This window comes from Carica papaya, chromosome 9 (assembly GCF_054855325.1).
Source record: "Carica papaya isolate Zhongbai chromosome 9, ASM5485532v1, whole genome shotgun sequence".
Lineage (NCBI taxonomy): Eukaryota > Viridiplantae > Streptophyta > Magnoliopsida > Brassicales > Caricaceae > Carica > Carica papaya.
In genome coordinates, this window is record NC_142317.1 from 6030506 (window position 1) to 6045632 (window position 15127).

The 15127-nt window shown below is 37.7% G+C and overlaps 2 protein-coding genes across 9 annotated transcripts; one reads left to right on the forward strand and one right to left on the reverse strand.

Annotated features, from left to right (window-relative positions):
* Nucleotides 1-45: 45 nt before the first annotated feature.
* On the reverse strand, nucleotides 46-14910 carry LOC148239761 (SEC14 cytosolic factor-like). 6 transcript variants are annotated; one of them, XR_015816325.1, is made up of 7 exons: nucleotides 14694-14908; nucleotides 14262-14526; nucleotides 14123-14159; nucleotides 13835-13940; nucleotides 13419-13529; nucleotides 2242-2347; nucleotides 1316-1851 (listed from the first exon to the last, which is right to left on the reverse strand). XR_015816325.1 is itself a non-coding variant. In XM_088211395.1 (6 exons), exons 1-6 carry the CDS (start codon nucleotides 14838-14840, stop codon nucleotides 61-63), a joined length of 696 nt encoding a protein of 231 aa, XP_088067521.1. In that variant the 5' UTR covers nucleotides 14841-14909; the 3' UTR covers nucleotides 46-60. The 6 variants fall into 6 exon arrangements, 5 of the variants coding, with proteins under 5 accessions (XP_088067521.1, XP_088067520.1, XP_088067522.1 ...); XM_088211395.1 differs by lacking the exons at nucleotides 1316-1851; nucleotides 2242-2347 and adding an exon at nucleotides 46-90 and having other exon boundaries at nucleotides 14694-14909; XM_088211394.1 differs by lacking the exon at nucleotides 2242-2347 and having other exon boundaries at nucleotides 14694-14910.
* Nucleotides 1547-3726, forward strand: LOC110825112 (Tetratricopeptide repeat (TPR)-like superfamily protein). Of its 3 annotated transcripts, none has more exons than XM_088211387.1 (3): nucleotides 1547-1682; nucleotides 2135-2228; nucleotides 2360-3726. In XM_088211387.1, exons 1-3 carry the CDS (start codon nucleotides 1581-1583, stop codon nucleotides 3649-3651), a joined length of 1488 nt encoding a protein of 495 aa, XP_088067513.1. In that variant the 5' UTR covers nucleotides 1547-1580; the 3' UTR covers nucleotides 3652-3726. The 3 variants fall into 3 exon arrangements, with proteins under 3 accessions (XP_088067513.1, XP_088067511.1, XP_088067512.1); XM_088211386.1 differs by having other exon boundaries at nucleotides 1549-1682; nucleotides 2031-2228; XM_088211385.1 differs by having other exon boundaries at nucleotides 2135-3726.
* Nucleotides 14911-15127: the final 217 nt, after the last annotated feature.

Sequence of the window (15127 nt, forward strand, 5' to 3'; positions counted from 1 at the left end):
TGTAAAAGGGTGTTTCCGTGCCTGAAACTCTGGTGAAATCTGTAAACAGCAAAGCTTCATTTAAGACAGACAGGGTCGCGAAGGGCAATTCTGTAATTTCATACATTAACAAGCGTTGAAAATGACATTTCAAATAAATTATAATAAATAAAATCACTATTCCTTGACAAATATTACAAGAAAAATAAATTTTTTTTTTTAAAAAAAAAGTTGCAGACAAAGTACATAAAAGCCATCAGGTGTTCCAGTCAGTTGGGCTAAGCTTCTGCCTGCACTGCACTGCCCCCTTCTCTCCCTCCCTCCCTCCCTCCCTCCCTCACTCACTCACTCACTCTCTGATAAAGACTGTTTTGTACTTTGAAAAACAACGCTTCTTGGATTGTGTCTGGTGAAATAATCCCCTGCTTCTCTACCTATTTCTTCTCTTCCACTGACTTTGACTTTTGGTATCTCTCATTATTCATTATTGGTTTACAAATTGTATTTTTAAATATTTTAATAATTTATTTTTTGAAAAATTATGTTAATTAATAAGCTTACTAATACCTTGTAAAAGAAAGCACTTAGCGTAAAACAAGGGGATCTTCGTCTTCTTTTCAGATGCATTAAAATTTTGGTCAACCCAAGTTTACTACCTTTTATCCAATTGAATGCTGACACGTCATGTCTCTGCTAGGAATACAGTAGTTTTCCTTCTTTCACATTAATGAATTGTTTTTTTAATTAAAAATATAAAGGCAATTGTTCCTGCTGCTAAGATAATTACGGTGTTAAAAAGGTGATAACAAAGAATTATTATATATAAATGTCACATAAATATTTTTAGCAGTTAAACCATATACCATCTACAAGTTACTTCAGTATTTAAAATTTTTGTTTTCTATTTTAAAATTATAAATTTATATTTTACTAAAAATATGAAATTCATTATTTTATAAATATAGTATGAAATGATAATGAATTACGTAAAAATACTACTTAATTTAATATAACTAAAAACTTAATATATTTGTGTTAAAAACCTTACTTTAACTTTTTAATTTACAAAAAAATAATTAACCATATTAATCTATCATTATAAGGTTAAAAATATAAATAAAATTTGAAATAAAGTACAAAATTAGTCTAGAAAGCTTTGCTCTTATTAAGTTTGGTTTCTATTGTTTTTATTATAATTTTATTTATTTATTTTAAATATTTAATTTCTTAACGAAAAATTAAAAAAATTAGGTTTTATTTAGATTATTTAAAAACTAATTTAACTAATTAATTAAATTAATAAAATTATTTTTAAGCTATTTGTTTTCAGAAGTAGTTCAATAATTTATTCTGAGATTTATTCAATTATACACTAAAACTAATTTTTTCTTTCATATGTAAAAAATGAATAAAAATAAAATAGTATTATGCATTTGGGCAATGACACTTCGGTGCAGGTTGAAATCTGGCCCAGTAAGTAATTCCCATGATAAAGCTCTATTCCTGTAAAAAGTATAAAGCTCCATTAGACCGGCTTTACCACGTTCCTTCACTCCCCAGAACGCCGAAGGAGAAAAGACCAGAACACAGAATGCACAGAAATGGCGCCAAAAGACTCGCAGGTCAGGTTTCCATTGGAAGCACAAAGGCCTTCTCTGCTTCTCCTCTCTCTTGCTCATCTCATACCTACCATGATATTACAGGTCCAAATATTCTCTACTTCTCTGCTTTTTCTTACAGTTTTCCCCTCAATTCTATCACCATTATGCTTGTCTGTTGATCCTCAAACACATTCCTATCTCTGTTTCTTTTCGCTTTTCCCCTGCTCGTTTCGTCTTATAACGAATATCTGTGTGGCCTGCATCTTCTTCTCTGCCCAATTTCACGTTGACAATCTTATGGTTTTTCCTTGTCTTTTTTCTTTTAATGACGTGAACAACTATGCAAAACCTACATGTTTTCGATATTTAAATTTACGTTTTTTGCAACTGATAGAACGATGTGCTTCCATGGAGCTTCCGCTTAATATTTCTCTCTTTGGTTTCTTCTAGGCAATTGCTATTTTGCTTGCCTTATGTCTCCACTGCAAGATTCAAGAACCTCTATGAAAGGCTTTTTAATTCAGGAATTAATTATTCCTTGGAAATTATTTCAGATGGTCGAACCCTTGGTCGAGTTCTTGAATCTTGCAAAGCCTCCTCAAATTTTAAAATGGCAACTGAAACTCATGCCAGAATTATTAGACTTGGGTATGGAACTTACCCGTACCTTGTAGCTTCTTTGATATCAACTTATTTGCGCTGTGATCGTGCTAGTATTTCTTATCAAGTTATTGATCAAGTTCTTTGTTGGGCTTCTGATCTGATCACTGTGAACATAGTTATCGAAAGTCTTATGAGAATTGGAGAGTGCGAACTTGCCAAGAAGGTGTTCGATAAAATGCCTGAACAAGATACAGTTACATGGAACTCAATAATTGGGGGTCATGTTAGAAATCTGCGCTTTGAGGAGGCATTAAGATTTTTCAGGAAGATGCTTAGATCAACTGTTGAACCAGATAAGTTTACATTTGCATCTGCTATAAAAGCGTGTGCAAGACTTGGAACACTAAATCATGCTCTTTGGGTTCATGGTTTGATGATTGAGAAAACAATTGAGATGAATTATATACTGGGTGCAGCTCTGATTGACATGTACTCAAAATGTGGAAGAATTCAAACTGCAAAAGAGATTTTTGAGAGCATTCCGCATAATGATGTGTCAATTTGGAATGCAATGATCAATGGGTTAGCCATCCATGGGCTTGCTGAAGATGCAATTGGAGTTTTCTCAAAAATGGAGATGAAAAATGTTTTGCCTGATTCTATAACTTTTCTTGGAATTCTGACAGCATGTAGTCATTGTGGTTTGGTTGAAGAAGGCCGTAGGTATTTTAAGTTAATGAGTGTTGGGTATTCAATTCAGCCAGAACTCGAGCATTATGGGGCGATGGTAGACCTCCTTGGTCGTGCTGGGAAGTTAGAAATGGCATATGCCATGATCAAAGAAATGCCATTTGAACCAGATGTAGTTATATGGAGAGCACTTCTCAGTGGTTGTAGAACTCATAAAAATCCACAGCTTGGTGAAGTTGCTATTACAAATATATCACGTCTCAGCAGTGGGGATTATGTGTTGTTATCAAACATCTATAGTTCTCTGAATAACTGGGATGGCGCAGAGCAGGTTAGAGAAACTATGAAAAAGAAGAAAGTTCGTAAAAATCGAGGGAAGAGTTGGTTCGAGTTGGATGGTGTTATTTACAAATTCAAGGCAGGAGATAGATCTCATGCTGAAACAGAAGCAATCTACGAATTTTTAGAAGAACTGATTCAAAGAACCAAGTTGGAAGGATTTCTACCTGCAACAGAGTTGGTTTTAATGGATGTATCTGACGAGGAAAAGGAGGAAAACCTGAATTATCACAGTGAAAAGATAGCATTGGCCTATGCAATTTTAAAAACTGGCCCTGGAACTGAACTCAGAATGAAGAAAAACCTCCGGATCTGCCATGACTGTCATGCTTGGATTAAATTAGTTTCTAAACTATTGAACCGAGTCATTATTGTTAGGGACCGGATCCGGTTTCATCGTTTTGAAGGTGGTTCATGTTCTTGTAGAGATTATTGGTAGTTAATTCTCTGAACATATGCTGTGTTCGGAAAAATTCATGAAATTCGAAATGCATTGATTTAATTTTGTGTAAAATTTTACATCAAGTAAAAATTTTCATTATTTTCTAGTTTTAATACAAAAATAAAGAGAGATTGAAGCAACCATAGTTTTGAAATGAAATAATGAAAATATTATATAGAATATTTTACGGTCCAACTTGAATATATGCACTCACCACTATTTGATATGGGATTAATTAGGAAAGGTGAATTGGAAGTAGAGGCAATTGACCTCCATAGATTTGTGGGAGCTGCTCCTCTTCAATCTCTTCCAGTAGTGTTGATTTCATCCTTTTCTTCTCCACAAATACTATCTGTAATTATTGGGTTGTAAAAAAAAATGATAATAATAATAATCATAATGATATATGTATGTATATATATATAAAAAGGGGGGAGGGGTGAGAAGGAACAGTTCATATTAAGGGATGAGAATGGACGGCTGCGATGATTAGCAGGTTGGGTATAAATAGGATGAAGAAAAAAAAAAAAGAGAGAAAAGGAAGAGAAAAGAAGAGACTGTCGATATAAGACTTAAGAGAGAGTCGGAGAAGGAAGAGAAGAGAAGAGGGGAAAGGAGGCAGTCAGTCGAGTACTTGAAGGAGAGCTGGAGAAGGAGGAGACGATTAAGGTAACTGAGTGAGCTGTGGTGGTGTTGAGGACGATGGAGACTAGAGGTATTGTAAATTTGAATTTCAAACATTGAAATGGTAAATTGTAGATAAACTCTTACCTGAAAATGCATACCGATGGATTGAACTCTAGCCGAGAATGAGTGGATCAACAGAGATGATAGGGAGCTGTAGAAGGAGGAATGACTCGTAGAGAGTCGGTAGAGGAGTGAATAGGGAGGGGGAAATCGAATAGGCGAAAGCATGATGGAACTGTGCGGGAGGTACGAATGGGAGTGCGAAGGAAGAAGCTATATAACTCTATATATTGGTGTGTATATATATATATATATATATATATATATATATATATCAGAATGTCACCAGAGGGAGAGGAAGTTTGATTAACGTAGGAATTGGGATAAGAAATGTGAAAACATGTTGGTGAATACTTGTCACCAAGGAGAGAAGAGACTTAAAGGACTCTGAGGTTAGGCTGGGAGTGGATTAGTGCAAGAGATTGTGAATATGGGAGCGGTTGAGAGGGACCATTAGGGGAGATGAGAGAGAGAGATACCAGTGAGAGGGAGAGGTCTGAGAGGGACACTTGATGGAGATGAGAGAGAGAGATATAAGTGAAAAGGGAGTGGTTTAGGAGTGATCCTTGTGGGAGATGAGAGAGAGAGATACCAAAGAGAAGGAGTGGTCCGAGATGGACGCTTGAGGGAGATAAGAGTGAGAGATACCCGTGAGAGGAAGTGTGTGTATGTATGGTCCGAGGGGGACAATTGAGGGAGTTAAGAGGGAGAGATATCAGTGAGAGGAAGTGTGTGTGTGTGTATGTTATAGGACATGGGTAATGAGTATGTGTATGAATTCTATTGACTGCATATATGTGTGGATATTAGTATGAGCTAGTTTATGTGCTTGTTGAATATATATGCCTATATGAGTTATTTTGTGTGTTTGCTAAATATGCATACATGTATGATATTTAACAATGACTGTGGAAATTATATAACTCTACTGGTGGTATTTTTGGGTGGATGAATATGCCAGTGTTGGTTATTGATGGTTATTTGGTACTGGAGATGAGTGAGATCACCGATGTTGGTGACGGTTAAAGGGTTGCTGGAAGGATAACAGTGTGAGTGTGTGGCCAATTTATGGTTAAGGATTGAGGAAATTTGGGGACGAGTTGAGTCGCCAATATTGGTGATGGAAGGAATAGGTAACGGTGTGAGTGGGTGGCTAGTTGGGGGTTGAATGGTTCGCCGATATTGGTGACGACTGGGAGTAACAGTGTGGGTGAGTGGCCGAGTTAGGGTTGAGGGCACAAATACGTTGAGAAATGTTGGGGTGGTCTAATGTGGTGACTTCACATGGTAAAAAGTGGGAGGGTTGATGATTTTCTTCGAAGAGATATGGTAATTACAGTAGGGGTAGGTGAGTAAGAGAAGAAGAGTGTGGGTGGAAAAGATGGCGTGACCATTGGAAGGGGGGAACTAGGAGAGTTGGCATTTAACTGGATTTTCATGCTATGTTTATGACTCGAATTTACTTTATTAAGTTTGTGTATGCTCATTACCTATCACCTACAGATGATGTAGTACCAGAAACTGGACTAGAGTTGCATGTTTCCAAACCTAGCGTGTAGAGGAGACGGAGCAAGGAGTATGAATAGTGAAATAGAATAATTACATAGTGTAGCAAGTAACTCATTTTGAAATGAGAAATTATGAAATTGTAAGTTATTGTATTGGTGGAGATACAATGGAGTAATTTTAGAAATTTGAATGATTTGATTTGAACTTTTTCTATGTGTATGACCGAAATTATTTATGGGATGATACATGTTATGCCACATATACTAACAAGGTAGTTGTAACGCTGCTGAAGCTAAAATCGGGGCGTTATAGTTGGTATCAGAGCAAACAATGAGAAACACTGATGTGTGTTGTTATCCTACAGGTAGACCAAGGGAAATGACGAAGAAGGGCCGAGGCCGACCCCGTCGAGAATCTGCCCCGATTGCGTAAGACCCACCAGAAGCCCCACAACGAGCACCTGTATTCCACCAGGTGCCCTCTCTTCATTTCAAGGGCCGCCCCCATACCAAGCAATGCCTCCCCCCTCACAACCAAGATCCTCAGTCGTTCCGTCGGCATCACATGCGGGATAAGCAGGGGCATATCAGGAAGACTTTAACTGGTTATGCAGAGTGGTTGAGAGCCTAGCAACGATGATTCGAGAGAGAGAACTACGGTTTGAGGCAGCATTTGTTCCACAACAGGGTATTCACCAGGGTGGGTGGATACGAGCAACATTGAAAAATACCGAAGCTTAATCCCCCGGCCTTCAATGGGGGCTTTGATCCATTGGTAGCGGAGGACTGGATAAAAGAGACGAAAAAATTGTTTAAGGTGATAACAGTGACAACTGAACAAAGGGTACAACTGGCCACCTTCATGTTAAGAGGACCAACAGAGTGTTGGTGATAATTGAAGTAGGGAGCTCTAATTTCCCCAATCACTTGGGAGGTATTCCTGAAAGCTTTCAATGCAGAATATTTTCCAGATTTTCTTAGACAATGAAAAGAAACTGAATTCAGAAAACTTAGGCAAGGAAGATTGTCAGTAGCTGAATATGTCGAGGGGTACATAGATTTAGGTCGGTTTGCGCCCGAAGTTATGATGAATGAATCGAGAAAAGCTAGGAGGTTTGAGAAGGGATTAAGGCCAGAGCTGTATCACTAGGTAGCTATGTTTGCGTTACCTACTTATCAGATGGTATTGGAGAAGGTGCAATTGGTAAAGACACTGTATAAAGAACACCCTGAGAATAATAGAGGATTTTTCAGTTATAGACAACCACCCCCCCCATCTGGCCAAATAGAGAAGAGGTAGAGAATGGTACAAGATCTAACACCAAGTCAGCAAATACCCACAAATAATACAGGCTGTGCACGGTGCGGTAAGAACCATAGAGACCGCCCGTGCATGGGTGCTAGTCGGGGTTGCTACTGGTGTGGCAGTACTCAGCACTTCGTACGTGATTGCCCCCTGCCCAGGGAGCCTAGTAGGCCGATGGTTCATGGTTAGGTATTTGCCATAACAGCCCAGGAGATAGTCGTGACTCCAGAAGTAATACAAGGTACACTTTACATTTCAGATGTTCCGGCTAGAGTCTTAGTTGACCATGGGGCCACGCATTTATTTATATCACCTATGTTTACATCTAAAATAGAAACCAAACCAATAGTACTAGATCGTGTGCTTGTAATATCTACGCCAACTAGTGGTGCTTTACGTACCGATGTAATGTTTAAGTCATGTGGAATAGAAATAGAGAGGAATAGACTAAAGATAGATTTAATTTTGTTGGACATTAGAGACTTTGATGTAATACTAGATTTGGATTGACTTGCCGCACAGCATGCTCATATAGATTACTTCCATAAGAGAGTGGTATTTAGAATCCCTAACGAAGAGTTTTTTGCTATATAAATAAAATAAATAAATTTTGACTTTAAGATATTGTACAGAGTAGTCTTGAATTGATAAATGTATGAGTTAAAAGTCTTATATGTGCCTTTGATAGGGAACGAGAGTAAGAGACTCACACTCTAAGAGATACCGGTAGTGAGAAATTTTTCGGATGTATTCCCGGACGACCTTCTGGGATTACTACCAGATAGAGATGTTGAGTTCACCATAGAACTGCAGCCCGACACGCAGCTAATTTCCAAAGCCCCATATCAAATGGCGAGATCAGAATTACTAGAGCTAAATAGGCAGTTATAGGAGTTACTGGATAAGAAATTCATCCGACTGAGTGTATCACCATGGGGGGCCCTAGTGTTATTTGTTAAGAAAAAAGATAGAACTATGAGAATGTGTATTGATTACCGAGATTCGAACCAAGTAACAATAAAGAATAAGTATCCCCTTTTAAGGATAGATGACTTGTTTGATCAATTGCAGGGAGCACAACTATTTTCAAAAATAGATCTACGTTCTGGGTATCATCAGTCGAGGATTAGGGTAGAGGACATTGCAAAGACGACGTTCTGTACGAGGTATGGACATTATGAATTTCTAGTGATGTCCTTTAGACTAACGAATGTACTAGCAGTGTTCATGGATCTGATGAATCGAGTGTTCAGACCCTTTTTGGACCGTTATGTGATTGTCTTCATAGACGATATATTGATATACTCGAGGGATTCTGTAGAACATGCTGAACATCTAGCAGTAGTCCTAGGGATACTTCGGAGAGCCAAGTTGTATGCAAAATTCAATAAAAGTTATGTCTGGATCAAATAGCATTCTTGGGCCACATTGTGTCGAGAGGTGGGGTATCTGTAGACCCAGCAAATGTAAAGGCAGTGGTAAAATGGGAAAGACTGAATACTATATCAGAAATAAGAAGTTTTTTGTGGCTAACTGGGTATTATTGCCGTTTTGTCAAAGGATTTTCGAGTATTGCAGCGCCCCTTACTAAATTGACCAAAAAGAATGTGAAGTTCGAGTGGGATGGTAAGTGTGAAAGAAGTTTTCAGGAACTCAAACGAAGACTTACTAGTACCTCGATATTGGTCATTCCGTCGAGTGAAGGAGGTTATGCGGTGTATAGTGACGCATCTCATCTCGGATTGGATTGTGTGCTAATGCAGCAAGGGAGAGTGATAGCCTATGGGGCTCGACAATTAAAGATACATGAAAAGAATTATCCGACACATGACTTAGAACTGGCTGCAATGATCTATGCCTTAAAATTGTGGCGACACTACTTGTATGGGGAGACTTTTGAAATTTATACAGATCACAAGAGTTTGCAATATATGTTCACCCAGCGGGAGTTTAATATGTGACAGAGGAGATGGATGGACTTGTTGAAAGACTTTGATTGTACGATCAGGTATCATCCCGGATGAGGAAATATGGTGGCAGATGCCCTCAGCCGGAAGAGTACTGAGGTGTTGACCCATTTGATGGTGTCTGAGTAGGATTCACGTAAAGCCATGCAAAAGTTACGAATTCGAGAAGAAAGCAGTGGAAAGTATGTGGCTAGTTTGAGAGCTCAACTTACCTTGGTCCAGAAAATCAGGGAGGAACAGATGGTGGATACTGAGATACAGAAAATCCGGAAGGGAGTAGAACAAGGGACAACATAAGAATTTAGCGTACAGAGTGATAGGTTTCTCAGATTTTGAACCAGAATGTGTGTTCCCAATGATAGTGCGATACAGGAAGAAGTACTTAGTGAGACTTATAACACCAAATTTGCCATACATCCGGGGATTACTAAGATGTATAAGGACTTGCAGAAAAGTTTCTGGTAGAGGGGTATGAAAAGAGGTGTGGCTGAATATGTGTCGAGATGTTTGACGTGTCAACAAGTGAAAGTGGAACATCAGAGGCATGGGGGTTTGTTGCAACCTTTGCCTTTACCCGAGTGGAAGTGGGAGCATGTCTCCATGGATTTTGTGACCGGGTTACCAAGGAATCGCAAGATGTATGATAGTATCTAGGTGGTAATTGACCGTTTAACTAAATTTTTCCATTTTTTAGTTATGAGGGTGACATATTCGGTGGATCAGTTGGCTAGGTTGTATATCAAGGAGGTGGTAAGATTACACGGCATTCCCGTATTGATTGTTTCAGATCGAGATCCACAATTCACCTCTAGATTTTGGAGAAGTTTACAACAAGTATTGGGTACCAAGTTAAGTTTTAGTGTAACTTTTCATCCACAAACGGATGAGAAAACGGAGAGAACTATACATGTATTAGAGGACATGTTGCGGGCATATGTTATTGACATAGGGGGAATTGGGAGGATATGCTACCTCTGATGGAGTTCACCTATAATAATAGTCACCATACTAGCATCGAGATGGCTCTTTACGAGGCTCTTTATGGTAGGACCTGCAGGTCGCCAGCGTGTTGGGAGGAAGTTGAAGAGAGACAGTTGATCGGGGCAAAACTAGTGAAAGAAACTACGGTTAAGGTGTCAGTGATACAGAGGAATTTACAAGCTGCCCAAAGTAGACAAAAGGGATACACAGACAATCGCAGGAGAGATTTGAGCTTTAAAGTAGGGGATCATGTGTTTTTGAAGGTGTTCCCAATGAAGGGTTTGTTAAAGTTTTGGAAGAAATGAAAGTTAAGTCCACGCTTCATATGGGTCTTTTGAGATTCTCGAGAAGCTGGGTATGGTTATGTATCGGATAGCACTTCCTCTGCGGTAAGGGGGGTTCACGATGTATTTCATATTTTTATGCTACGAAAATATCACTATGATCCGAAACACATTATACAGTACGAATTGTTGCCATTGGAGAAAGATTTGACCTACGATGAGGAACTGATCCAGGACCTCGAGCGACAAGAAAAAAAATTGAGAAGTAGGATAATAACTATGGTAAAGATACAATGACGACATCATGCAAATGAGGAAGTAACGTGGGAACGGGAGAATGAGATGAGAAGTAACTATCTACAACTCTTTGAGGTAATATAATGAAATTTGAGGGACCAAATTTCTTTTAAAGGGGGGAATAATGTAATAATTGGGTTGTAAAAAAAATGAAATGATAAGAATAATAATCATAATGATATATATATATATATATGTATGGAAGAGGGGGAAGGGTGAGAATGAATGGTTCAGATTAAGGGATGTGAATGGATGGTTGGGATGGTTAGCAGGTTCGCTATAAATAGGATGAAGAAAAGAAAAAAAAAAGAAAAGGGGAGAAAAGGAAGAGAAAGAAGATACTGTCGATAGAAGACTTGAGAGAGAGCCAGAGAATGAAGAGACAAAAATAGAGGAAAGAAGGCAGTCGGTCGAGGACTTGAGAGAGAGCTGGAGAATGAGGAGACGATTAAGGTGACTGAGTGAGCTGTGGTGATGTTGAGAACGATGGAGACAAGAGGTATTGTAAATTTGAATTTCAAACATTGAAATGGTAAATTGTAGTTAAACTCTTACCTAGAGATGCATACCGGTGGATTGAACTCTAGCTGAGAATGAGTGGTTCAACAGAGAGGATAGGGAGCTGTAGAAGGAGGAATGACTCATAGAGAGTCGGTAGAGGAGTGAATAGGGAGGGATAAATTGGATAGGCGAAAGCGTGATGGAACCGTGCGGGAGGTACGAATGGGAGTACAAAGGAAGAAGCTGTATAGCTCTATATATCGGTATATATATATATATATTAGAATGTCACCAGATGAAGAGGAAGTCCAATTAACGTAGGAATTAGTATAGGAAATGTGAAAACATGTAGGTGAATACTTGTCGCCAAGGAGAGAGAAGATTTGGAGGCCTCTGAGGTTAGGCTGGGAGTGGATTAGTGCAAGGGATTGTGAATGTGAGAGCGGTTAAAAGAGACCATTAGGGGAGATGAGAGAGAGAGGGATACCAGTGAGAGGGAGTGGTCCGAGAGGGACACTTGAGGGAGATGAGAGAAAGAGATATCAGTGAAAAATGAGTGGTCTGGGAGTGATCCTTGCAGGAGATGAGAAAGAGAGATACCAAGAGAGGGAGTGGTTCGAGAGGAACACTTGAGGGAGATAAGAGTGAGAGATACCCGTGAGAGGAAGTGTGTGTGTGTATGGTCCAAGGGGGACAATTGAGGGAGTTAATAGGGAGAGATATCAGTGAGAGAAAGTGTTTGTGTATGTGTATTTTATAAGATAGGGGTAATGAGCATGTGTATGAATTCTATTGATTGCATATACGTGCAGATATTAGTATGAGCTAGTTTATGTGCTTGTTGAATATGTATGCCTGTATGAGTTGTTCTGTGTGTTTGCTGATTATGCATGCATGTATGATATTTGACTGTGATTGTGAAAATTGTATAACTCTACTGGTGGTATTTTTGGATGGATGAATATGCCGATGTTGGCTATTGATGGTTGTTTGGTACTATAGATGAATGGGGTCGTCGATGTTGGTGAAGGTTAAGGGATTGCCGAAAGAGTAACGGTGTGAGTGTGTGGCCAATTTATGGTCGAGAATTGAGGAAGTTTGGGGACGAGTTGAATCTCCGATATTGGTGATGGAAGGAATAGGTAATGGTATGAGTGGGTGGCCAGTTAGGGGCCGAGTGGTGACAACAAGGGGTCGCTGATATTGGTGACAGTTAAGGGATTGTCGAAAAGGTAACAGTGTGAGTGTGTGGCCAATTTATGATCGAGGATTGAGAAAATTTGAGGACGAGTTGAGTCGTCGATATTGGTGATGGAAGGAATCGGTAACGGTGTGAGTGGGTGGCCAGTTGAGTCACCGATATTGGTGACGGCTAGGGGTCTTTATCTAGGAGTAATAGTGTGGGTGAGTGGTCGGGTCAGGGTTGAGGGGATAAATACGTTAAGAAATGTTGGGGTGGTCTAATGTGGTGACTTTACATGGTAAAAAGTGGGAGGGTTGATGATTTTCTTCGAGGAGATATGGTAATTACAGTAGCGGTAGGTGAGTAAGAGGAGAAGAGTGTGGGTGAAAAAGATGGCGTGACCATTGGAAGGGGGAAACTAGTAGAGTAGACATTTAACTGGATTTCCATGCTACGTTTATGATAAATTTACTTAACTGATTTTGTGTGTGCTCATTACCTATCACTTACAGGTGATGTAGTATCGAAAACTAGACTAGAGTTGCGTGCTTCCGAATCTAACGTGTAGAGGAGACGGAGCAGGGAGTATGAATAGTGAAACGGAATAATTACATAGTTAGTGACAAATAACTCATTTTGAAACGAGAAATTGTGAAATTGTAAACTACTATATTGACGGAGATACAATAGAGTAACTTCAAATTTTTGAATGATTTGATTTGAACATTTTCCATGTGTATGACCGAAATTGTTTATGGGATAATACATGTTATGCCACGTATGCTAACAGTATAGTTGTAACGTCCCTGAAACTAAAAAGGGGGCGTTGCACTATCTGCATCAATTTCAACACTTCAAAATTTAAGATAATTTATATGTCTAATATAATTTTTTTTAATCTTTATAAAAAAAATTATATATTTTATTATAGTAAATAATTAACTTTTTATAATTATTGAAAATCAAGTGAGGAGAGTAGTAGGGAATTACCTTATTCTTAGTCCTGTTGTCTATAAAAGGACAAATGATTCTCCACACTGCCATGAATATGTATGGAGCATTCACAATAAACAATTTTCCAAGTCTTTCTGGGTAGTAATCCTGCAACCAAACACAATCTTTTGCATTTATCCCAAACTAAATATTCATACTCAACTTAATGTTATTATATATATATATATTTTAAGTAGCAATTCCAATATATTAATCATAATATAATAAAAATAAAAATTTATATTTTTTTATTAAAAAAAATAATAATAAACAAGTGTTTGGTTAAAAGTAAATTAATTATAAACACTAAAATAACTCTTATCAATTAAAATATATGTCTAATTACATAACTAAGTACTGTCTTACAGAGAGCAGCATAAAAATATACATACAATATAGGTATATATATATACCTGCAGAATCGAAAGAGAAGCAAAGTAACCTCGGATGTCACTGTTTGCATATCCCCAACCTTCAAGATCTCCTATGATAACAAACTTTTCTTGTCCTGCTGGCAACCTGAAAATCGTACTTTGTATATATCATCATTATATCATATGTATTCTTATGTATGTATGTATATGTTTGTAGCATTATATCCTTTAATACAAGTCTCCGTTTTCCAGAACTTGTATATGTGTACATATATATGTAAAAATATAAATGAATGGATTATCCGATACCATGGCTTAAAAACACACCTTGCACATAATTTGTCCAAACCGAAGACTAGAAAACCTGAAATTATATATAAACATCGTGACTTCAAATAGTAATTAATCAAATTCGATCGCCGAGCAAGATACATATATGTACGCATATAGAAAGCTTATTGCATACGTTTGAATTCATCTAACCCTCCTTTGCTCTGAAAGTGTCTTCGGCCCAAAACGACGGAGATCGGGCGTCGGTTCTTGTCAAATCCTTGCAAAAACATCTTTTCATGTGCAATTTCGTTTGGCACCTCTGAAGGAGAAATGCAGCCGTTGGGGACGAAGCTTTTTCGCCATTTCAAGTAGTTGAGGAATAAAATTGAAGCTTTCTGGATATCTGAGTCACGAGCTCGTAGAAATCTCCTAAGCGTTGCATCATCTACTTCCTGCAACTTCCCTCAATACATCATATATATCATATATATATATATATGTATACACACACAGCAGTTCAAACATTATGAAGAAATAGATGAGTAAAAAAATTGAAAACATTAACCCAGAAAGGCAGGAAATATGGCAAAGAAGAAGAAAACAATTTAAGCATGAATTTTGAGACCATGGAAGAAGGATCCTGAGTTTGAAGAAATGATCTCATCAGATTTATGTTGCTTTTGATACAATCTTCTTCTTCTTCTTCTTCTTCTTCTTTTTCTTCATTTTCACGTGACTCGGTTTCTTCTTCCTTCGGTTTTGTGGACTTCATTTCACTAACATTCGCAAGCTTTGGCTTCTTTATTCTTTTTATTTTTTAAAAAATTAGATTAAGTTTTTAGTCCGTGATACTTAATATAAGTAAAAAAATATAATTTAAATTAATTTAATCACCTCAATTATATTAATACATTAATAAATTAAATTATTTATATATATTCATAAAATTATAAATTTTATATTTTTAATAAAATTTAAATTTATGACAACTAAATCACCGTATCCTAAGTTGATCCACTTTAATTCTCCGGTATATATATGTCTAGAGACACATATACA